Source organism: Aquarana catesbeiana, linkage group LG01 (genome assembly GCF_042186555.1).
Source record: "Aquarana catesbeiana isolate 2022-GZ linkage group LG01, ASM4218655v1, whole genome shotgun sequence".
Lineage (NCBI taxonomy): Eukaryota > Metazoa > Chordata > Amphibia > Anura > Ranidae > Aquarana > Aquarana catesbeiana.
The window spans coordinates 503,431,966-503,457,446 of record NC_133324.1 but is presented as its reverse complement, the minus strand read 5'-3'; the positions used below and the strand labels follow the sequence as shown (position 1 = coordinate 503,457,446).

At 42.2% G+C, this 25,481-nt stretch overlaps 1 protein-coding gene across 5 annotated transcripts in view; it reads right to left on the bottom strand.

The window, feature by feature from the left end:
* Window positions 1–11,708: 11,708 nt before the first annotated feature.
* USHBP1 (USH1 protein network component harmonin binding protein 1) overlaps window positions 11,709–25,481 on the bottom strand; it is a 227,914-nt gene continuing 214,141 nt past the window's right edge. For 3 of the 5 annotated variants that reach the window (XM_073593094.1, XM_073593085.1, XM_073593103.1), the window contains 2 exons: window positions 19,741–19,863; window positions 11,709–13,992 (listed from right to left, as the gene is read on the bottom strand). In XM_073593094.1, the coding sequence (XP_073449195.1) occupies window positions 13,812–13,992; window positions 19,741–19,863 (304 nt within the window). In that variant the 3' untranslated portion in view covers window positions 11,709–13,811. The remainder of the gene's footprint in view (window positions 13,993–19,740; window positions 19,864–25,481) is intronic. The other 2 variants (XM_073593111.1, XM_073593120.1) reach the window with 1 other exon arrangement.

Sequence of the window (25,481 nt, the reverse complement as noted above, 5' to 3'; positions counted from 1 at the left end):
AAGCAGATTAAACATTGCAAGCAGACACAAACATTCTTGGCCAACATCAGTATAACATTTATTTGAAGGAGTATTTAAAGACCAATATATAAAGTACACTTATCAGATTCCTCACCCTCTTTGATGGACCATTCCAAAAATTATAGGGGGGGAGATGTTTTGGACAGGTAACCCTCTCCACTTCCATGAGAGCTGAATGCATAAATAATGTGTTTAACTTTGGCCAGCCCCTCCTTACTTACACTATTGGCAGCCCACTGGACAGGTAAGAAGTGTCAAAATAAAAAGATATAAATACACACTGTACACATTGAAGCACATTTTTTCATTCTGCAATTATCTATCAAGAAAATAAGAAAACAAAACTTTAAACAGTACCATTTGAAAGTATTCAGGCAGGCCCTTTCACTACATGCTTTGGTGAATTCATCCATAAATCTGACCACAAAAGAGGTAGGTATAGTGTGTATGGGTTGGGCAAAGTCAGCAGATAGAGGATCGGTATCAGCTGACTTAGCGGTTGGGGGGAGGGAGGGTTCCAAATGAGTTTGGGACCCCCAAAAAAAGCCTCAGGCACTCAGGGAGGTTACTGGAAGCAAATATGCATGAAGGACAAAAAAGGAACTTAAAAAATTTCCAGCATGCATGAGAACAAAGGGGACAGTCACAGTATATTACAAACTTGGTAATTAGGGAAATGTTGAAAGAAATACAATACATTAGCAAAAATTAAATACATATAATGTGATGTTAAACGAGAAATCTTACCTTAATATAGTCCTTCTGAAGGACCTGAATGATGGCAGAACAGGTCTCTGGAATAATGATACCCAGAGCCTGGGGGGAGATGCCTGTCGAGAACTTGATGTCCTGCATACTTCTCCCTGTTGCCAAGTGCCGCAACATGGCGACTAGCCTCTGTTCGGGAGTGATGCTTTGCCGCATGCAAGTGTCCTGCTTGGTAATATAAGGGGACAGCAAAGCCAACATACGGTGAAAATGGGGTCCGTCATCCGGAGATATTTCCTGAAATCATCAGGATTATTCTCTTGGATCTCCCGCAACAAAGGCAACGCTGGAGCAACCAATTCTTGGTCCATGAACTCCTCCCTGCCCTGTTCATGGACTGGGCTTGGGTCAAAGTAATAAGAACCCCAACACCAAGCCCCTGCCTGCACAGCACAAACTCTACGATGAGTACGTACCCGCAACATGGGTTCAAAAGGATCGGCTAGTCAGAACGGACTAACAGAACGCACTGAAAAACAGAAAGGCCTAAGAAGAGTGAGCTGAAAATCAGAAACGAGCGGATAAGAATGCACTGCAAAATCAAAATACGTACTATAAAATACGCACTGACAAACAAATGCGAACTGACTACACGCAATGAAAACCAGATACGAACCCACAAGCACAAACTGAAGAGCAGTAACAATCGGAAAAGCACGAGGCTGAAATGCGCGAATCGTCTCTCACCAAACTTCTACTAACACGAGATTAGCAGAAGGAGCCCAAAGGGTGGCGCACTGGCTACTGAACTTCCCTTTTCTAGCGCCCTCGTACATGTTGTACGTCACCGCGTTCTTGACGTTCGGAATTTCCGACAAACTTTGTGTGACCGTGTGTATGCAAGACAAGTTTGGATTTTGTTGTCGGAATGTCCGATCGTGTGTATGGGGCATAAGAGGGAAGTGATCAAAGATTAGTTTGAGGCATGATAGGCTTCCCTGGAGAGATGAGTTTTCAGGGATTGCCTAAAGGCAGCCAGAGTAGGAGATAGCCAGAAAGATTGAGGTAGAGAGTTCCAGAGGATGGGAGAGGCTCTGGACAAGTCCTGGAGACAAGCATTGGAGGAGGAGACAAGGGAGCTTGAGAGCAGGAGGTCTTGAGAAGAGCAGAGAGGACAATTTGGGTGAAATTTGGAGACAAGATTGGTGTTGTAGCTTGGGTCAGAGTTGTGAATGGCTTTGTATGTTGTAGTTAGTATTTTGAATTTAATTTGCTGGGCAATCAGAAGGCAGTGTAGGGATTGACGGAGAGGGATAGCAGACACTGAGGTAAGATGTGTTATTTATGTCAATATGATTAATAGACACTAAAAAAAGAAAGGTTTACACTGCTTCGTTACTTATACCAGTCCAATGCAATCCATCTTTGCATATGACCACTACATTACTAAATTTAATGTGTACTTAATACATTAGTGCAGATGCAATGAAAATATACAAAGTGAAGTTTGTAACTTTATTTGGAATTGCAACTGTACTTGGCACTATCTTACCAAATAACACAATAGATCCAGAAAGCAAGTTTAAAGTGGTTGTTAAGACACTGTAATATACAGTATCTCACAAATGTGAGTACACCCCTCACATTTTTGTAATTATTTTATTATATCTTTTCATGTGACAACACTGAAGAAATGCCACTTTGCTACAATGTAAAGTAGTGAGTGTACAACTTGTATAACAATGTAAATTTGCTGTCCCCTCAACATAACTCAACACACAGCCATTAATGTCTAAACTGCTGGCAACAAAAGTGAGTACACCCCTGTAATGGAAATTTGTAAGTTCTGTATATAATTGTATTGTATTTTGTATGTATTGCACACTGCCCTCACTGTGCAACAGCACTAATAATGTTTTCAGTAAATGTTTACATTCTTTCGAGTCCTGATTAGAATAAGCCTGCCTATGTAACGCCCCTTGTTACCATAAATGTACAATTGTAATATTAATGTGATACCTACGTAATCATGTGCATAAAAACCTTCAATTGCGTCATAATAAAGCAGAACAGTAATTTGGAAAGATGCTGAGCGTATCTTTTGTGTCTGTTCCCTACTGCAGTAGTTATTATTAATTTGGAACCACTAATCAATATGAGGATAGGAGTTGCCTATCATCAATTCAACCGAGTCAGCATGGCGAGCTTTGCCTTAGGAGGGGATTCCAGGTGACCCTGAGTATCCGAAACGAGGAGCTTGAGACGATCCGGGAATTTCTGATAATCAGCCGGCTGAGGTAAGCCTTTTGCTTACATTTGAGTTATCAGACTTCCTTGATCGGTAAGGCATTTTCGGGACAAAGGGTACCTATTTTACTCCCCTTAATCGAACTGTATTGATTGGTGGTTATATGTTATGTTGTCCCTGTCTATTGTCCATCGGAGTGTTATAGATAAGAAAGGGAAGAATAGTGCTGTTCACAGGTATATGTAGTAAATCTGCTAGATAAAGTAGTTTAGAGGCAAGAGGGTATAGGCACAAGTAGAGAAGACTGGCCAGTCATTATGGGCATCGAATTAAGGGAATGAAGGGTAAGAGACCCTCAAAAATGCCCAGCGCAAGAGGAGCGCTATATATGAACCAAAGGTGCGGTTCCGCCTATACTGAGCCCCTACATTAATGGTTAGAGTGGACAGGGATCCACAATGGGTAACTGGGTTACCAAAGTCCACAGGGACTAAGAATCATGCAGAGTAAACAGCTAGAGAAACAGCTATCTATGTGAGCAGGATGGATCAAGGGTGACATTAACACTAGACAGAAAGGGACATTTTCATGTTAAGTTGTGGGATGAATTTGGGGTCAGGCACTACAACTATTAGAGTCAGAAACAGAGAAATGAGAGGTAAAACAGAATACTTTATATGTTGTCAGAGAGGGAAGATGGGATGAGCACTGTGGCTCCCCATCTGATCATAGAATCATAGAAGCTAGATATAAAAGTTATTTAAACAAAATAAAGAAAGTAGAATTTAGACAGGAAAATATTAATGAGAGTTAAAAGAAAGTGAGAGAATGATATGCATGTGTTGTGCACAAATGGGAAAAATGTAAGCGATTTTAGAGAGATATTGGTGTATGTGTGTGCGAATGCTGGGACCTTTAGTTCTATTGCTTGTGTGTGTCATGTACGCAGATGTGACCCCCTCCTTTGTGCTCTCCTGAAAGAATGTGGTCAGTGATAAGCTGGAAGGACACCATGCCAATTTCTGTTTTTTAGACAAAACATTTATAACAAAATGTGCCCTGTTAACGAATCTAATGGTAAACAATGTGATCACAATTATTTTGAATCTGTTTTCCAAACATGGTAAAATGAAGGTTACATTTAACCGTGTATTACACAAATTGAATATCCTTTGATAGTGGAAACAGTGCATTTAAAAAAGGGAAATTAAGTAAAATTAAGTAATAATGAGTATTAATTTCTAATATGAGTTTAACAATTATATTAATAATATAGATATATTGAAACTGGTTTAGACAACCTTTGGTTGGAAATGAAATCCAGGTTATTGGGGAAATTTGTAATGAATGAGATTAGTTTAGATTAAGATAACAATTTTGTAATTTTACATTTATACAATAAGCCTTATTGAGAGGAAAAAAGATTAAGATGAGGTTGTTATTTTGAATAAAGCTGCCATAATATTTAACAAAGCCAAGATGGATGGGATACATAAGAAGTTTTTCTACAAAAATGATATTGTAAGGTTTTTGATGAAAACTTGATGTGCGGTCCATGATGTAAGAGTAATAATAAATAAAATTTAAATATAACAGACCCATCACATCAAGTCCACACACCCTGTTAGGATAGATGCCACCTGCAGCCAGTTGTTTTATAGTTTTTGATACTTTCTGGTCCATCATACAGATTGGTCCTTTTGTTTTTATTTATTTTTTATTTTTGAAATCCAAAGCAGAATATGTGGATAGTGAAATGATGTGCCCCTTTTTCTTGTAAGTACAGTGGTATAAGCAGAAGAATATTTTGGATTTATGGACATCTCTCCATGACCGCAGGGTATTGTTATCATTTATTATAATATTGCCAGGAAGAAGTTGTCTTTTGAAACATGAAACTGGAGTTCTTACACAAACAGCGTGATAGAAAACAAGCCATTGTAATATATTTATGCAAGCTGGACCCAGTAATAAATGGTTCACCCCGATATATCAGAGCTGTAGCTCTTATGCAAAGGTGCTATTAGACAAAGTTAGATATTGTTTTGGTTAATGGTCCGACATTCTGTGCAGCAAATATACAGCTAACTAAATGTTTGTTTAATGAAAGGTTTAAAATACGAGTTTGTTTATGTACAAATCTAGCAATGAAAAATGCGTACATTTGAATCCAGCCACCTTATTGCCTCTATTGGAGGCCGGAGAGAAAGGAAAAGACACATGTGTTAAATTGATGGTGTAGGAATCAGCTGCTGTGAGCCCAGTGCGGGACACACTCCCTGAAGACCCAGATATTTAATTTTTTGTAGATTTGAGTATGCAGTTTATCACCCAGAAGGATACTCTGTATTCAAAGTCATTGGATCCTTTTTGCCCAGCTCAAGAAGCAGAGCTCCATGTTTTAGCAAAGCCTGTGAGCTGTAAAAAGAGTGTATATTTATATAGATAGTCGAGATATAGAGAGCTTTTGGTTCCATTTGAAGGGCCAGAAGTTTGTTTTTACTTCGGCAGGTAAACCAACCAAGCATGCCAAGTTAATTTGATCGGCTGTTTTCAGCCTTCCAGCTTCTTGCTGAGGTAGCCATATTAACTTTCACACATGGAAGCAGACCAGGTGACTAAGGATGCTGCATTTACAGCCCCGGACACTTGATGGGTCTGTGCAACCCACAGATTCCACCCTAGTTCTGGCCCAGTATAGCTGGGATTAATAATTCAACTTTAAGGACCCCAGAACGAGAAGAACAAGTGGTCCACAGGGGGCAACTTCTTATGAAACAGGACTTTGGAAAAGGTGATCATTTATGTCTGCCAGCCACTCTTTTCCCTTCAGCTTGACACATGGACCGTGTCATGAGTCACAAGCAGTTATGGCTGCCTTAGTAAATGAGCATGGGATAGAGCCAGGGTTCTCCACAGTTGTTTTTATAACATACCACTTCTTGTTTTACCTGTTACCAAAGGTGTTACCAAAAGCTGAACATCCCTCCCAGAGATTACAAAAAGATATATCCAGATGCCCAAGTTAGGATCTTACGAGTATGCATTTTGTCTGTATGGACATGTTTTTTGGATGTCCAGTGGCAAATGCTACTGCAAAGGCCACAGTAAAAAGTGTTATCAGAAGTAGTTTGTAAGTACAGAGTGCCAGGGAGTACAGAGAGTAACAGAGGAAATCAATTTTTATAGGAGAGTCCTTACTAGAAGTTTTGAGGTTTTATTTTTACACCCCCTACTGTCTACAATATAGCGGACAAAGTAAAGTAAGAAACTAGAAAACTTTTGCCTGAATGTTTTCTTAAATTTTATCAAGCCCCTAAGGGGGATATTGGACTCTCTCCCTATGAGATTTGGTTTGGGAGTGTGTTACTCACTTGCTTATATTTTGTCTCAGCAGCCGAAGTCCTCCATTCGGATCTCACAGAGAATGTTGCTGATCTTTTAAGGTTTTTGACAAACTCATTTATGTGTTTTCTCCCCAATTCCAGATCCTAAAAGTTTGGAAGGATCTAACACTAAAGCCAGGTGACTTGTGGATTGTTAAGAGACATTTATATATAAGGAAAAGTTTGGAGACTCAATACAGCATCTATTTCATGTACAGTTTTTGCAAAACGTGAAGAAAAAGTCACCTGGGTCCACACCACACACTGCAAAAATGACTAAATTAAAGAAATCTCTGTGTTTGATTTGTTTCCCTCTTGTGATCACAGTCTAGGGTACTTTTTTATTCAATTACTTTAATTGTAAGGGATATATATATTTGAAAAGTAGTTCAGCCAAGTTGAAGTCATATTTGTCTTTTGTGCGTCTTCCATTTTATGTAGAATTGTCTGTGTTTACATGTGCTGATAAGTCAGCATGCCAACAATTAAGCTAGAAGGCCATTCTGGCCACAGGAGTGTACAGCCAGTACTCTGTAAATATGTCTTATCAATCATTTGTTTTTCACAATGAAAAGTCATTTTGGTAATGAAAAAGTTGCTTAGCTATTATTTTCTCCACAATGGAGTTTTTTGCTTCTTTGGCCAGGACTACCTCCACCTAAGCGTGTGGAGGTTCCAGGTTAAAGGTGATAGCAGGTATGGTTAGTGATCAAAATATTGATCAAAAGAGGGGAGACTGTAATGGAAATTTGTAAGTTCTGTATATAATTGTATTGTATTTTGTATGTATTGCACACTGCCCTCACTGTGCAACAGCACTAATAATGTTTTCAGTAAATGTTTACATTCTTTCGAGTCCTGATTAGAATAAGCCTGCCTATGTAACGCCCCTTGTTACCATAAATGTACAATTGTAATATTAATGTGATACCTACGTAATCATGTGCATAAAAACCTTCAATTGCGTCATAATAAAGCAGAACAGTAATTTGGAAAGATGCTGAGCGTATCTTTTGTGTCTGTTCCCTACTGCAGTAGTTATTATTAATTTGGAACCACTAATCAATATGAGGATAGGAGTTGCCTATCATCAATTCAACCGAGTCACCCCTAAGTGAAAATGTCCAAATTGGGCCCAAAAGTGTCAATATCTTGTGTGGCCACAATTATTTTCTTTGTCATGAGGTGCCATGTTGAACTTCCAGTGACCAGTATGAGAGAGTGAGAGCGATAACACCAAATTTAACACATCTGCTCCACATTCACACCTGAGACCTTGTAACATTAACGAGTCACATGACACCAGGGAGGGAAAATAGCTAATTGGGTCCAATTTGGGCATTTTCACATGGGGTGTACTCACTTTTGTTGCCAGCGATTTAGACATTAATGGCTGAGTGTTGAGTTATTTTGAGGGGACAGGAAAGTTACACTGTTATACAAGCTGTACACTCACTACTTTACATTATAGCAAAGTGTAATTTCTTCAGTGTTGTCACATGAAAAGATATAATAAAATATTTATAAAAATTTGAGGGGTGTACTCACTTTTGTGAGATACCGTAATCTTCCTATTCCCTTTGTATCATAAGAACATGTGTCCCTATGCTTGTGTAATATAAAAAATCCACCGATCTGTAACGATATAGGCCCTGCTCCAGGCGCAGTTGAAACATCATTCCTTTGCTTGGGTATAGCATACGATTCCTTTTCGATGGCAGTGGGCAGTGGGTGACGCAGTGGCAAAGGTAGCGCCTCCCCCCACGGAGTTGTGGTAATCACTTATCGTTTTTGAATCCTATGCTTTAGGTTTATGGCTTAACATGTGAGTGTATTAATTTTTAAATAAATGTATCCTGGAGTTGAATTCGCAGAGAGCACTTAGATTACCCCCTTGGAGCCGGCACCTCCCTTTAAAGAATTTAGGATGCTGGGATTTATGATTATGTGACCGCCCTGAAGGAGCTTTCTGTTAGCCGCTTGCGACTGTACCAGGAGCGCTGGGGAGTGCGCTCTTGGCTATTTGCACTACTGCATGCAAATATACAGCCGCTCGGCGCCAAGGCCCACCTGCCGAGAGGCTGCATATTTGCATGCGACCAGCGCCAAGAGGTTAATAAAGTTATTTTTTAAGGTAGGCTCAGACAAAGTGTTAGCTTAATATCTATATGATGTATATGGAAAAGAATATGTAATGGAGGAGTTATGCTGCGTACACACGAGCGGACTTTCTATCCTACTTGGTCCGGCACACTTTCCGACGGACTTTGTCCGCCAGGTGCGCCGGACTTTAAAACGAACGGACTTGCCCACACACGCCGGGATTTTCCGGCGGGCTAAGTCCGCCCGTCTTTCCGACGGACTTTCGCCGGAGTTCCGGCGGACTTTCAGAATGAACGGACTTGCCCACACACGGACAAGTCCGTTCATTTTGAACGTGACTCAGGTGCGACGGGACTAGAGAAGGATGTCAATCTTGCCGCTTTTATCGGCGAGATTGACACCTTGCTAGCCCCGTCGCGGGGCATACCAGGCCCTTAGGTCTGGTATGGATTATAAAGGGGAACCCCGCTACGCCGAAAAAACGGCGTGGGGTCCCCCTAGAATCCATACCAGACCCCGATCCGAGCACGCAGCCTGGCCGGTCAGGAAAGGGGGTGGGGACGAGCGAGCGCCCCCCCCCCTCCTGAACCGTACCAGGCCGCATGCCCTCAACATGGGGGGTGGGTGCTTTGGGGGAGGGGGGCGCCCTGCGCCCCCCCCCCCAAAGCACCTTGTCCCCATGTTGATGAGGACAAGGGCCTCTTCCCGACAACCCTGGCCGTTGGTTGTCGGGGTCTGCGGGCGGGGGCTTATCGGAATCTGGGAGCCCCCTTTAATAAGGGGGCCCCCAGATCCCGGCCCCCCACCCTATGTAAATGAGTATGGGGTACATGGTACCCCTACCCATTTACCTAGGAAAAAAGTGTAAGTAATAAAACACACTACACAGGTTTTTAAAATATTTTATTAAACAGCTCCGGGGGGGGGATCTTCCTCCGGCTTCGGGGGTCTTCTTCCGGCTTCGGGGGTCCCTCCGCTTCATCTTCTCCCGGCGTCCGGTTGGTTCTTCTCCGCTCTCCGGCCTCTTCTCCCGGTGTCGCAGGTCTTCGGCCGGCCCCTCCGCTCTCTTCATGTAGCTCTATTGCGAGCGGAGGTCCGGACTTCTGGGCTTCTTGGCTTCTTGGCTTCTTGGCTTCTCTTCTCTTCTCTTCCCCCAGATGTTGACACGACGCTCTCTCCGGCTGGACTGGTCTCTGAGGGCTGCGTTGTGACTTATATAGGCGGAGACCCCGCCCCCATATGATGTCACAGTCCTTGGGCATGCTGGGACTGTGACGTTTTAGGGGGCGTGGTCGACCACGCCCCCTAAAACGTCACAGTCCCAGCATGCCCAAGGACTGTGACATCATATGGGGGCGGGGTCTCCGCCTATATAAGTCACAACGCAGCCCTCAGAGACCAGTCCAGCCGGAGAGAGCGTCGTGTCAACATCTGGGGGAAGAGAAGAGAAGAGAAGCCAAGAAGCCAAGAAGCCAAGAAGCCAAGAAGCCCAGAAGTCCGGACCTCCGCTCGCAATAGAGCTACATGAAGAGAGCGGAGGGGCCGGCCGAAGACCTGCGACACCGGGAGAAGAGGCCGGAGAGCGGAGAAGAACCAACCGGACGCCGGGAGAAGATGAAGCGGAGGGACCCCCGAAGCCGGAAGAAGACCCCCGAAGCCGGAGGAAGATCCCCCCCCGGAGCTGTTTAATAAAATATTTTAAAAACCTGTGTAGTGTGTTTTATTACTTACACTTTTTTCCTAGGTAAATGGGTAGGGGTACCATGTACCCCATACTCATTTACATAGGGTGGGGGGCCGGGATCTGGGGGCCCCCTTATTAAAGGGGGCTCCCAGATTCCGATAAGCCCCCGCCCGCAGACCCCGACAACCAACGGCCAGGGTTGTCGGGAAGAGGCCCTTGTCCTCATCAACATGGGGACAAGGTGCTTTGGGGGGGGGGGCGCAGGGCGCCCCCCTCCCCCAAAGCACCCACCCCCCATGTTGAGGGCATGCGGCCTGGTACGGTTCAGGAGGGGGGGGGCGCTCGCTCGTCCCCACCCCCTTTCCTGACCGGCCAGGCTGCGTGCTCGGATCGGGGTCTGGTATGGATTTTAGGGGGACCCCACGCCGTTTTTTCGGCGTAGCGGGGTTCCCCTTTATAATCCATACCAGACCTAAGGGCCTGGTATGCCCCGCGCTCGCCGCAATAGGAAGATTTGTTTTTCCTATTGCAGCGAGCGCGAGATGCAATACCATCCCCTCGTGTCGTATTTGGTCTGTCGGACCAGCCTACACACGAGCGGGCTTTCCGTCGGACCAGCACACACACGAGCGGACTTTCCGCCCGAAACTGAGTCCGACGGAAAGATTTCAAACATGTTTAAAATCTAGGTCCGGCGGGCTTTTGGGAAGAAGTCCGCCGGAAAAGTCCGCCGCCGCCCACACACGGGCGGATTGTCCGGCACACTCTGGTCCGCCGGACCAAGTATGCCGGAAAGTCCGACCGTGTGTACGCGGCATTACAGTTTTTAAAAAGAAAAAGAAAAAAATACCCAGCGCATAAGAGTGGAGAACTCTGCACAGTAGTTCAATTTTGTATATGTAGAGGTAATATTATCCTTAATATGGTAGGTGTTAGTCCATACCTACTGAAGTATATAACAAAAAGTTCAGGTGCCAGCCATCCCCAGAGCGTATCCGGAATACTCTGTGAGAAATGCAAAAATGGAAAGGAGGGCAGGAATCCTGGATTCAGCGTCCTGCATAGGCTCTGACATCTCTGAAACGCTGGGAAACCGGATAGCTGGCACCCCTCGAGGGTATGATGTGCCTTTGAACTCTTCTTATGTGTAAGTGCATTACTTTGTGCAATTAAACATTCATGTAATACTACACTAAGGTGCGCCTCCCTCCTTTCCTCTTTTTCAGTTTTTAAAAATGATTGTGCTAAAGGTCAATGTGTGTCTCTGAAACTCACTGGTGGCACAGTAATTAAATCCTATTTTGTAGATACAAGAACTGTGGCAAATGTGTGCTATTCATACAGCGAGTTGGCTTGCATTATTTTTAACTGCACCTGTTTAAGGTCCTCATTATGTCAGCGCAGTATGGCCAGACTCACCATTTGCCACAGCTTACAACACTTTATTGTACTTCTTGAGTGCCCAGGGGTGCCCCAGGTCTTTTACAACCCTAGTGATGACTATAGTGCTAACTGTACTTACTAAACACTACACGGATGAATAATACCACTCCCAAAATGTTTTTGAATAGATTTTATTTTAATATCATACTCATACTGCATAATGATACATAATTGGTACGAGCACAATTCAAAAAAAAGTTACAAAAATATACAAATTCCAGTATGACAAAACTAAACCACATATCAGCTTCAATTGTGTAGATCAGTGGTGTCTAAAACTGTGGCCCTTTGCTTGCCTTTATCACTCGAGGCAATATTCCTGAGACTGATACCAACAATGGGGCACTATTTCTGCCAACGACACCAACAAAAGGGCACTATTCCATCCACTGGCACTAACGATGGGGCACAATTCCTTCCACTGACAACAAAAATGGAGCACTATTCCTCCCACTGACACCAACTATTTCTTCCCCTAAGGCCCCTTTCACACGATCGGATCGTTCAGGTCTGCCTGTCAGTTTTGACGGCGGACCCGAACGGGCGCTCCATGTTAGCCTATGGAGCGACGGATGTCAGCGGAGACATGTCCGCTGACATCCGACCCGGTCCGATCCGCTAAAAGCAGAAGGATGGCCCTACGTCCAGGTCCGTCGCTGGCGGATCGGATCGGGTGAGATCTGATGAAAACAGACATGCTGTCCGTTTTCATCCGATCCCTCCATAGGCAGCAGCGGTGCCTGACAAGCCCCTCCCTGCTCAGTGAGCAGAGAGGGACCTGTCATCAGCCGACTCAGCGGAGATCAACGGAGAGATCTCCCGCTGAGCCGGCGGACCAAGGCGGACTCCGTGGAAGCGGAGTCCGCCTTGTGTGAAAGGGGCCTAATACCAAAGGTTGGGCATGGTTTACTCCCACTGGGCACAGTCCGGTCCCCCCAAAGCCTGAAGGATATTAAACTGGCCCTTTCTTTATAAGGTTTGGAGACCCCTGGTATAGATGGATGCATTAAATGGGGGGGGGGGGGCAAACTGCTACCAATGTGTTTTGTATGGATTGCCTATTCAATAACATATGTAATACTTTTTAAATGTAAAAAAGGAGCCAACAGAATGTGAATATGGGATACATTATTATTATACAGGATTTATATAGAGCCAACAATTTGTGTAGCACTTTACAACATGGGGCAGACAGTACAGTTACAATCCAATCCAATACAGGAGGGATCAGAGGGCCCTGCTCTTTAGAGCTTACATTCTAGAAGATACGTTTTTGGATAATGCTGTCCTAGGCTCTTGTGACTGATGATGCTTATCATCCAGGCTATTCTCATTATGTTAGCATCCGGGCCATAGGTTTATTGAAGATAAAATGTACACAAGCAAGGGAGTAATTATAGCCATTGCAAAGCATGCAACTGTAATGGGGCCCGACAATACAGAGGGCCCAGAGCTGCCTAGGTACACAATGATATTTGCAATAGCAATATATTTGGCTAATACATTTGAATAAAATAATCATACATATAAAGTTTTATTTATAAAGCAGGAGTATTGCCTTATGACAGTCATGCCATTTTCATAGCGCTCCACTGACTTTAGAAATCAAGTGTTAAAAATATATATAAATATAGGGAGCTCCTTAGTGGTTTTGCTATGAAAACATCACACATAGTTACAACCCTGCATACTAGGCTGTATTGTTGGAGGCCACACACCATCTGCTTTATGTGTAGTTATCTTTGCACTATACTACCCCCGAAATGGGAGCCTGTAAGGATACAGGTATGACAATACAGGTATTCATTTACTAAAACTGGAGCGTGCAAAGTCTGGTGCAGCTCTGCATAGAAATCAGTCAGCTTCCAGGTTTTATTTCCAAAGCTTAATTGAACAAGATGATTGGCTACCATGCACAGCTGCGCCAGGTTTTTCACTCTCCAGTTTTAGTAAATTAACACCAGTATCCTGTCATTAATAAACATAATATACCCCTCTCACACATCTTATTCCTCCTGTCAGTTTTACTATTTGATTTACCTATAAATGTCCAAAAAAAACCCACTGTGTAAATGTGTTCTGACTTCCCCTGTTTATCCACATTTTCCAGTAAATCCTACCCATAGATCAGTTCACTGCACATAAAACTGGCCAAACCATGTTCACAGGAACCCTTCAAGAACCGTATAAAACCCTGAAAGTCTGGTGAGATCTGCTACTATAATGATGTCTCTCCTGTATCCCTCTCTGCTTTTTTCCTCTGTAGACTCTGGATGTTTTCCATCAGCTTCTGTATTTTTTGACATTGATGCTGTGATATCAATGCAACCTGAGACTCCAGTCTGTGCTGCTGCTCCTGGTATTTCCTGCATGCATTCTTGTATGTGAGGAAAAGATTTCTGTAACCATAAAAGCACCCACACACATATTAGTACACATATACAGTATATCCTACATCCAGCTAAAACACTCATCATTAAAACATACCTGCCCCGTTTTCATGACAGCAAAGTCAGACAGGTAGGTTTTTTTTAAAGGGTCAGTCCACCAAAAATTCATACTTTGTTTTTGGTAAATGCTGGAAAGTTAAATGACATTTTCTATTTTATTTTTATTGGGCTCCTCTACTTTCTGAACATCAAAAAACTTTGCCAAGCAGTACTTATCTCTATTTTCCATTGCTGCTCTACGCCTTCTCTTCTAGGGGTCCAGTATTGGTCCTCTTCCAAGTTATGTGGTGCCCAGCATCATTCACCCTATAACCCTTGAGCCTGGGGTGTCAAGGACACACCCCTTGGCTGCGGGTCTTCAAGCCAGCCTGGTCTCATAAGAGAATCCTGCAGGGTTGAAACTATGAGCATCGTATTCTGTTGCATTCAAACTACCCACTGCCAGAGGCCAGAAGAGGAAAAAGACTGGACCCAAGACATGACCGGATCAAACACATAAGGGAAAAGGGTGTGTATAAAGAAAATTTTTAAAACATAGCTTGAGGGAGGGGGTTCCTAAGGGATGGGGTCTTTCAGGGCTAGAAGCGGGCTTTAAGGGACCTGTCAGTTTCTTATACCTCTTGGGCACTACATACATGAGTTTAGTGTACTTGCATTGCCAAATTTGCACATCTCTCAAGGCAATTTTAAGTAGGCATGTGCAATTCATTTTGTTACCAATCAAAATTCGGACGCAATTTGCGTGATTCAGAGATTCGGATGTATCCAAATCTCCAAATCGCAATAGTAACTAATCTTAACTAATCAGAAATAAATTATAATGAAAACATCAAATTCATTTGTTTAATTTGAATGATATGATGCGATAGTTTGGGCCTTTTGTTAATGTTTGAAGCATCCGAAATAACCTAACGACCTAAAAATTGATTCAGATCAATTCATTTTTATTCTAGTGAGCATTGTGTGCATATTTTAAGATTCTTTTCATATTGGGGTTGAGAGACCATTTGTTTAATTTGTATGTGTGCAGCCCAACAAACAAAGCCAGTTGTGAATAATTCAGAATATTTTTTCTTTATACAATGGGGAAAATAATTATTTGATCCCCTGCGGTTTTTGTAAGTTTGCCCACTTACATAGTAATAGTTACATACATGGTTACATAGTACGTGAGGTTGAAAAAAGACACAAGTCCATCAAGTCCAACCTATGTGTGTGATTATATGTCAGTATTACATTGTATATCCCTGTATGTTGCGGTTGTTCAGGTGCTTATCTAATAGTTTCTTGAAACTATCAATGCCCCCCCCTCTGAGACCACCGCCTATGGAAGGGAATTCCACATCCTTGCAGTAAAGAACCCTCTACGTAGTTTAAGGTTAAACCCCTCTTCTTCTAATGTTAATGGCCACGAGTCTTGTTAAACTCCCTTCTGCAAAAAAGTTTTATCCCTATTGTGGGGTCACCAGTATGGTATTTGTATATTGAAATCATATCCCCTCTCAAGCGTCTCTTCTCCAGAGAGAATAAGTTCAGTGCTCGCAACCTTTCCTGATAACTAATATCCTCCAGACCCTTTATTAGCATTGTTGCCCTTCTTTGTACACGCTTCATTTCCAGTACATCCTTCCTGAGGACTGGTGCCCAGAACTGGACAGCATACTCTAGGTGCGGCAGGACCTGAGTCTTGTAGAGTGGGAGAATTATCGTTTTATCTCTGGAGTTGATCCCCTTTTTAATGCATGCCAATATTCTGTTTGCTTTGTTAGCAGCAGCTTGGCATTGCATGCCATTGCTGAGCCTATCATCTACTAGGACCCCCAGGTCCTTTTCCATCTTAGATTCCCCCAGAGGTTCTCCCCCCAGTGTATAGATTGCATTCATATTTTTGCCACCCAAATGCATTATTTTACATTTTTCTACATTATACCTCATTTGCCATGTAGTTGCCCACCCCATTAATTTGTTCAGATCTTTTTGTAAGGTTTCCACATCCTGTGGAGAAGTATGACAGGTCCATAATTGTTATCATATTTTAAATGATAGAGAAAGAATATCAACCAAAAATCCAGAAAAAAAAAACAGGATACAAATGTTCTAAATTGAGTTGTAGTTCAGTGAGTAAAATAAGTATTTGATCCCCTACCAACCAACAATAATTCTGGCTCGTTATGTGTATAAAAGACACCTGTCCACAGAAGCTCTTTCTTCCATTCAAACCTCACCATCATGGGCAAGACCAAAGAGCTGTCAAAATGACAGGGACAATATTGTAGACCTACACAAGGCTGGAATGGGCTACAAGACCATCAGCTTGGTGAGAAGGAGACAACTGTTGGAACAATAATTTGCAAATAGAAGAAATACAAAATAACCATCAATTGCCCTCGGTCTGGAGCTCCCTGCAAGATTTCACCTCATGGGGTAAGGATGATTATGAGAAAAGTAAGGGATCAGCTCAGAACTATACAGGAAAAGCTTGTGGATGATCTCAAGGCAGTTGGGACGACAGTCACCAAACAAACATTGGTAACACAATACATCACCATGGATTGAAATCCTGCAGTGCCCGCAAGGTCCCCCTTTCTCAAGAAGACACATGTACAGGCCATCTGAAGTATGCCAATGAACAACCAAATGATTCAGAGAAGGATTGGGAGAAAGTGCTGTGGTCAGATGAGGCCAAAATTGAGCTCTTGGCATTCTCAACTCGCTGTGCTTGGAGGAAGAAAAATGCTGACTATGACCTCAAGAACACCATCCCTATGATCAAGCACGGAGGTGGAAACATGATGTTTTGTGGCTGTTTCTCTGCTAAAGGTGCAGGCTGACTTTGGATGAGAACCTTCTTACCTCAGGCAGAACAATGAAGATGGGTCGTGGATGGGTCTTCCAGCATGACAATGACCCAAAACAAAGGAGTGGCTCAAGAAGAAGCACATTAAGGTCATGGAGTAGCCTAGCCGTTCTCAAGACCTTAATGCTATTGAAAATTTATGGAGGGAGCTGAAACTTCGAGTTGCCAAGCGACAGCCAAGAAACCTTAAGGATTTCGAGAAGATCTGTAAAGAAAAGTGGATCAAAATCCCTCCTGAGATGTGTGCAACCTGGTAACCAACTACAAGAAACATCTTACCACTGTGCTTGCCAACAAGGGTTTCTCATCCAAGTACTAAGTCATGTTTTTCTTGGGGATCAAATACTTATTTTGCTCACAGAACTGCAACTCAGTTTATAACATTTGTATCATGTGTTTTTTCTGGATTTTTGGCTGATATTCTGTCTCTATCATTTAAAATACACCTATGATAAAAATTATAGACCCTTCATTTCATTGTAAAATGGACAGACTTACAAAATTTGCAGGGGATCAAATAATTATTTTTCCCACTGTATAATCTCCCGAAATAACAAATTAACATGTTAAAATTAATTTAGCCTATCTTCTGAAATAACAACAGAATAACAGATCAGAAAATATGAATCGATTCGAAACAAGGAATATATACTCTCCTGAAATATCAAATTTAGCATAGCGATTATGATTAAACTACATTATATACTTAACAAATAAAACAAAACAAATTTTTCTGTCATTGCACATTCTTAACTTTAGGTAGGTCCCTTTCTCCCTGTTGGCATTTTCATTTATTTTATAAAGCAGGTACCGAAGAAGGAGCAGAGGGAACACCCCAAAGGTGAATGCCAACACAAAGCACTCCAAAGTGGGCAGCAGCAGAAATGTCACCACCAGAGCACTCAAGAGATTTAAGAAGCCAGAGGGAGGCTCTGTCTGAAATACCACATTAAGGTGGCCTAACCCTTTAATTGAGAATCCTGGCGTTCTTGACATAGCAGAGTAAGAGAGAAAGATTAAAGGAGTTGTAAAGGCAGAAGGTTTTTTATCTTAATGCATTCTAAAAAACCTTCTGTGTGTAGCAGCCTCTCAGCACCCCCTAATTACTTGCTGCTGCTTGCTGTGGGGACACTCAGCAGGAGGGAGGGGCCAGTAGCAGCGAAGAAGGACCTGAGAAGAGGAGGATCCAGGCTGCTCTGTGCAAAATCACTTCACAGAGGAGGTAAGTAAAACATGTTTGTTATTTATTTTTTTAAATAAGACTTTACAATCACTTCAACTCCAAAATGAATGTTGCAAGGAGGAGCTTATAAGAACACCTATACAGCCAGCTTTACATAGGTCTTACAGTATGTCTCATCACAAGGAATCATCAGCAATATATTCTCATCATTCCTTAAGTGTATACACTATACATTTTGGTTCTTGCCAATGTAAAAGTGTACCTGCACTTTTCTAGTCAAAACCCCACTATTGCAGAATACCTAAAATGTTTTATTAAAACACTCCTTACCTTTGAGATGTTTCTTAGGAGAAAGGGACTGCAAGCATTTCTGAACAATTTTAGGGCTAGTCTGTCCTAATAAAAAGGCACAGAACAGGCAGAATTTTCTCTTCTTAACCACTTGCCCTGCGGAAGATTTACCCCCCTTCCTGATCAGGCCATTTTTTGTTTTTTGGCACTATGTTAATTTAACAGAATTGCGCCGTCATGCAACGCTGTACACAAACAAGATCTATATAATTTTTTCCCACAAATAGAGCTTTCTTTTGGTGGTATTTGATCACCACTGGGTTTTTTATTTTTTGTGCTTTAAATTTAAAAAAAACTAATCTTAAAGAAAAAAAATATTTTTTACTTTCTTCTATAAAACATATCCAAAAAAAAGTAATTCTTCATAAATGTAGGCCAATATGTATTCTGCTACATCTTTTTGGTAAAAAAATCCCAATAAGCGTATATTGTTTGGTTTACGCAACTGTTATAGCATCTACAAACTAAGGTATATACTGTATACTGGATTTTGTTTTTATTCTAGTAATGGTGGCGATCAGCGACTTAAAACAAAAACCGCCACATCCTCTCTGACAGGACATGGCTCTCCATCCCCCTCATAAACAAAGAGAATTCAGTATGATATTTTTAGTGCAGGAGTTATCAGAAAAATGCATCTAAAGTTCACCCTTAAGGAAAAAAAATTACACGCACATTTTTTTTTGCAGAGAGAAAAATGTGCGTTTATTATTTTTTCTTACAGGAGCTTGCAAAGCATTGCACCTGTGATCAGTGGATTGTGGGAGTAATGGCAGGCTCCTGTACACTCTCTTTTCAGCTTTCTGATCGTACCTCCATATGGGCTTTCAGTGAGCTAGAGGAAGAGTGAATGGACTACGAGCACACTGATCAGCGCACTTGTAGTCCATTGACAAGTACAAATCCATCTGCCATGGTGGGAGATGGGACTTGTGGTAAATAAATTCATAAATCCCTCTGAATGAATGACTTGGCTGAGATTTTAAGTGAGACAGTGGCTGCGGAAGAGAAGAACCCCCCATCTGTTTTACAAGGAAGGGAGAGAGCTCAGGGGTAAAGGGGATGCTGGAACATGTTACATGTTACACCCTAAATGTGGGTGTAACATGTAACAAGTTTTAAAGGTGAACTGAGCCTTTAAATATATTTTTAGGTATTGCTATATAAATGGGAACAGTAAATACTGTATAAAATAGGTGTTTGGCTGTAAAAGCACACATTTTTAAGTTATTACAACACGTAAACTGACATTGATACAGTGCCATTGAAGTGTGCATATATCTTATGTTTGCATTGTTGTTAATACCTGTGGGCTTTAAAGAAGTCTTTGATTGTTTGTGCAGACTGCATAGTCTGACCATGGACTTTACCAGCTAAATTGTCCAGTTCTGAGATCAAACTTTCAACTCGTTCTTTCAATTCACGGTTTCTGGAATCACAAAATATCCAGGGAATCTTTGTCATACTTACAGGTATACATTAAATGGGAAAATGGATAGGCATATGACACAGGTTGACAACACATTTTTCCCATCATAAATATTAATACAGTCATCTTATAAAATCCCTATTACACATTGTCACAATGTTTTAAAACAGGTTGGGACCAGTAAAACAAGAAAACAATAGCATTTAATAGCAATTAATAGCATGCACTGCCCTGTTTCCCAAAACTCCTAAAGTGCTTTTCTATAATTTTGTATCCTAATTTAAGGGTCAAACAGCGATTATTAAACCATGTGCCTTATGACTATACACAAAAATTAACATGTTAATATATACATACAATACAGACCAATTCTTAATTAGACTATAGATCAATACATTTACAATTATGCCATTTCAGTTTCTGTTTAAAAATATCCAGGAAAAGACTCAACCATCCAGTAATATGAAGAAATCCAAAATGTTCAAGTGTTTCTCCCATGCTCAGAATTATACCCATAAATGTGCAATTCACTAAAAAGTACTTCCCCACAGGCATGCATTCTCATTAGATTATATTCACCACTTATAAATAAATATGGTCAACAGCGCCAACATATTACATAGCTATTCCATTTCAAATATGTTAAGCAAAAGAAAAAGAGGCCCCCATGGTCTTAAACAATATAATAATTTATTTAAAGCTAATAAAAAAACCTTAGAAACACCCACAATTGATCATGCAATTCAGCATTATGTAAACGTTTGCATGTGCACCACTCATCACCCAGTATTGGATCCCTTCATGGTAGTGTGATGACATCACCAAGCTCCTCCCACTCTGTGTTTCATCTAAATCGCCTTCTTTAGGAGAGCTCTTGTTTTACAACCAACTGTCTCTCTCCTCCTTTCCATCTTTAAACCTACCATTACCTTTATTTACTCAGTCTCCAGTTATTCCTATTTAGCCATCCGATGTCACTACCACAAAGTTGTCTATATACAAAAAATGTGCCAATATAATTCTCTGACAATTCCAAATCATTTTATAATGAAATATAATAAAAATGTCCCCACAAAAGTCATACAAAACATGTTCCAATGAAATAGCACTATTCATATGTATATACAGTAACTCAACATTATAAATATAATGGTTAATGGCAGGGATCTGAGTAAATTGACATTTTAAGGCACTGACAGGTTTATTTTTAGCACTGAAGAGGGTCCAGACATTTCCTGAAATTTAAAAAAAAATGGATTTAAATATTGGACATAATTAGAGGTGTGCATCTTCACTGGTCTCACGATTCGATTCCGATTATCTGGTCAACGATTCGATACGATTCGATTCCGCGATGCATCACGATTACTGACAATGGTTTCCATCAAAAAAAAATTCAAGTATTAAGAAGAACATTTTTTACATTTTATCTGCTTTAAAAAAAAAGGGGGGCTTGGGCAATCCCTGCATATAGCAGGACAAAGACATAGAAGAGTCCAGGATATGAGGGAGGGGTAGGAACTGAAGGATGAAAGAATCCATTAATAAGAAAGAGTCTGGGGATGGAGGAATCCATGGATAGAGAATGGAAGGCCCGGAGGAGTCTGGAGATAGGAATTGAAGGATGGAAAAGGATGGGGATGGAGGAATCCATGGATAGAGATTGGAAGGCCAGAGGAGTCCAGAGATAGGAACTGAACGATGGGATGTAGATGGAGGAATCCAGGGATAGGAACAGATGGGTGGAAGAGGCTGGGGATGGAAATGGAGGAATCCATGGATAGGAACAGAAGGATGGAAGAGTTCAAAGATAAAAATGGTCTCCTCCTGGAGTCCAGGGTTGGGGATGTCATAGTGCTTTCTCTATAAACATATTTTATTAAAGTGGAGTTCCACCCAAAAGTGAAACTTCTGCTTTAAGGAGTCCTGACCCGCTTACATGCCGCAACTGGCATGTCATTTTCTTTAGTTTTGACAGGTACCCAGCTCAGGCCGCCTAGGTGGCCCCTCCCTCCCTGCAATCTTCTGGGACACGTCACAGGTCCCAGAAGATTGATCGGCCATTCAGGATAGCGCAGTGAGACATGAAACCGCAAGTTGTCACAGCCGGATGCCCACAGTAGTATTGCCAGTGCCACGAACAGGTGGGGGAGAGAACAAAGGGTTTGGAAGACCACATCGCTGGACCGTTGGACAGCCGAGTGTCTTTTTATTAAAAGTCAGCAGCTACACTTTTTGTAGCTGCTGACTTTTAATAAACAAAAAAACGAGTGGAACTCCACTTTGAGTTAAAAATAATCTCACTAACTTAAAAAGTGCACTAATCCAGTGCACTACAGGGTACAGGCATTCACACACACACTGCTGCTGGGAGGTCAGGAGGGATTAGAATCCACTAGGTGACAAACAGACCTCTGAGATTCACTGTACTGGCTCTGTGCTGACAGTTCCCCTGAGCTTCTCTGTTTGCACATTCCAGCACACTAGGAATTAACACAGTGGAACGTGCAAATGGGGAAGCCCAGGGGAACTGTCAGCAGGGAGCCAGCACCAGGTGTAAGTAGAGTACAAACACATATGTACTCTACTTACTGCTGTTAAAATAACTGTCTTAATAAATCCCATGTTACATTAAGTGCCCCACTGAAGTTACATACCGCATTTCACCTGATCCAATGACGGATGGAAAAGTAGGTTTTTCCTCCGTCACACTTTTTTGGATCGGAGCGGGTCGGATGTCAGCGGACATGTCACCGCTGACATCCAACGCTCCATAGAGGTCTAATGCCGCGTACACACGGTCGGACTTTTCGTCTACAAAAGTCCGACAGCCTGTCCGACATACTTCCGACGTACCTTCGGCGGACTTGCGGCAGACTTTCTTACGAACGGACTTGCACACACACGACCACACAAAAGTACGACAGCCTAGTACGCGGTGACGTACACCAAGTCCGACGAGACTATAAAACGGAAGTTCAATAGCCCGTACGACACCCTTTGGGCTCCTTCTGCTAATCTCGTGTTTATCTCGTGTTAGTAGAAGTTTGGTGAGAGACGATTCGCGCTTGTGAGACTCGTATTTTTCAGTTCGTTTTAACTGTTGTTCAGTCTGTGCTTGTGAGGTTTGTATCTGCTTTTCAGTGCGTTTGGTCAGTTGGCATTGAGAAATCTTTGTTTTATTGGCCGCTCGTTCCTGATTTTCAGGTCGTTCTTCACAGGCCTTGCTGTTCTTCAGTGCGTTCTGTTTAGTGCGTTCTGACCAGCCGACCGTTTTGAAGCCATGTTACCTGTACGTACTCGTCGTAGAGCTCGTGCATTGTATGTGCTTGGTGCTGTAGTTTATTCTTCAGCCCAAGACCAGTCCATGAACAGGGCGAGGAGGAGTTCATGGACCAAGAATTGGTTGCTTCAGCGTGACCAGTTCTGTCACATGCCTTTGCTCCGTGAGATCCGTGAGAATAATCCTGAGGATTTCAGGAACTTTCTCCGGATGACGGACCCCGTTTTTGACCGTTTGTTGGCTTTGCTGACCCCCTATATCAGCAGGCAGGATACCTGCATGAGGCAAGCCATCACTCCGGAGCAGAGGCTGGTCGCTACCTTGCGGTATTTGGCCACAGGGAGAAGCCTGCAGGACCTTAAGTTCTCGACAGGCATCTCCCCCCAGGCTCTGGGGATCATTATCCCAGAGACCTGTTCTGCCATCATACAGGTCCTGCAGAAGGACTATATTAAGGTAAGATATTTTTCTTTTATTAGCATCACATGTTCTTTTATGTAATCTTTGATAATGTGATGTATTTCTTGCTTCAAACACTACTTACCATCATTGCAATATAGTGTGAATGTCCCCTTTTTATCCTCACACATGCTGGAATTTTTTCCTGTTATTTTTTGTCATGCATGTATATTTTCCTTCAATAACCTACCTTCCCAGCATGAAGTGATGGGAACATATCCACCTAGTCTACTCATTTGGAATGTATTTTGTTTGAGTGTATTTAGTGTGCTGCTAATGAGCAATTATCTAGATTTCACAACCCCCCCACCCCCCCCCCCCACCTAAACTCACTCCAAATAGTGTGCTGCTAATGAGCAATTATCTAGATTTCACAACCCCCCCACCCCCACCCTCGTTAAAATTTGCTGGAATGTTCTGTGGTGTTGATTTGTCTAAAGCAAATATATGTTGCACTTTGCAAAATGCATGTGCACTCTACAAGTGCATTTGTTCCAGTGCTTTAGTAAATGAGCAGAAGCTCTGCTGATTTCCATCATCAAATCATATGCAAGCCTCAAAGTGTTTTCATTAATTGCCCTTGCATGTGATTGTGTACTCCTTGCAACATGAATGCCTTTTTACATTACCTCATTTACTGTAAGCTGGTTAGCAACTGCACCTGCAGAGTGCGACAACTGCAGTCTTGTAGCCTTTTTAGTCCCTAAATTCCTGCGTGTCCTAAAAGTAATTTTTTTTAGGGATTTCACAACCCCCTAAAATGTAATCAATGTTCCATCAGAGGGGGTGAGCAATCTGATAAGTGTGCCTTTCCATATTAGTTATTCCAGAACAATTAAATTATTGAATGTTATACTGATGCTGGGGAATAATGTTTTTAATTGTCTAATTTTCTTGCAATGTTAGCTTCAAAATTAATTGATTTTGGTTTTCTTGTTTGATTTCCCAGTTTCCTTCAACGCCACAGGAATGGCAGACTGTGGCATCCCATTTTGCCAGCCGTTGGGACTTTCCCAATTGTGGAGGGGCTATAGATGGGAAACATGTCCACATTGTGCCACCACCCCATTCGGGGTCATATTATTTTAATTATAAGGGGTTCCACAGTATTGTTTTAATGGCGGTGGTGTCGGCACACTATGATTTTTTATATGTGGACGTGGGGAAGAATGGCCGGATGTCGGATGGAGGAGTATTTGCCCAGACGGAGTTCTGCCAGCGTCTCCAGAGTGGTGGCCTGGGATTGCCACCTGATGAGGATAACGTGGAAGGACTCCCCTTTGTCTTCATTGCCGATGAAGCCTTTGCTCTCAGCAAGCACCTCATGAGGCCATTCCCCCAAAGAACCCTCACCCCGGAGAGGAGGGTTTTTAATTACCGGCTGGCCAGAGCTAGAAGAGTGGTTGAGAATGCGTTTGGAATTCTGGCCAGCCGGTTCCGCCTGTTTCAAACAGCCATTAATTTGGCGGAATACAAACTTAATTTTATCATTTTATCGTGCTGCATTCTGCACAACTTTTTAAATAAGCATTCTCCAAATTATATAGGCACAGTTGGGCCTGAGGCCGGACAAATAGAAGCCAACCTTACAGGCCTGGATACTGTCCGTACTGGCTTGGCCCCCCAAAGTGCCCGTCAAGTTAGACAGCAATATGTTAATTATTTTATGGGTAGGGGGGCCATTGCAATGGGCCAGGATATATAATTTTTGACAATAAAAAAATTATTGATGAAATCTTGCATTATATTTATTGCTTGCCTTTCTTTTGGGCTGTCTCCTAGGTTATGGTCGAGCAGTTGTAGTGCCAACTGTATTGTAATTTTAAATGTCTAAATAAGCTCCATTGCCACTGTAAACAACTTGTTTACAATTATA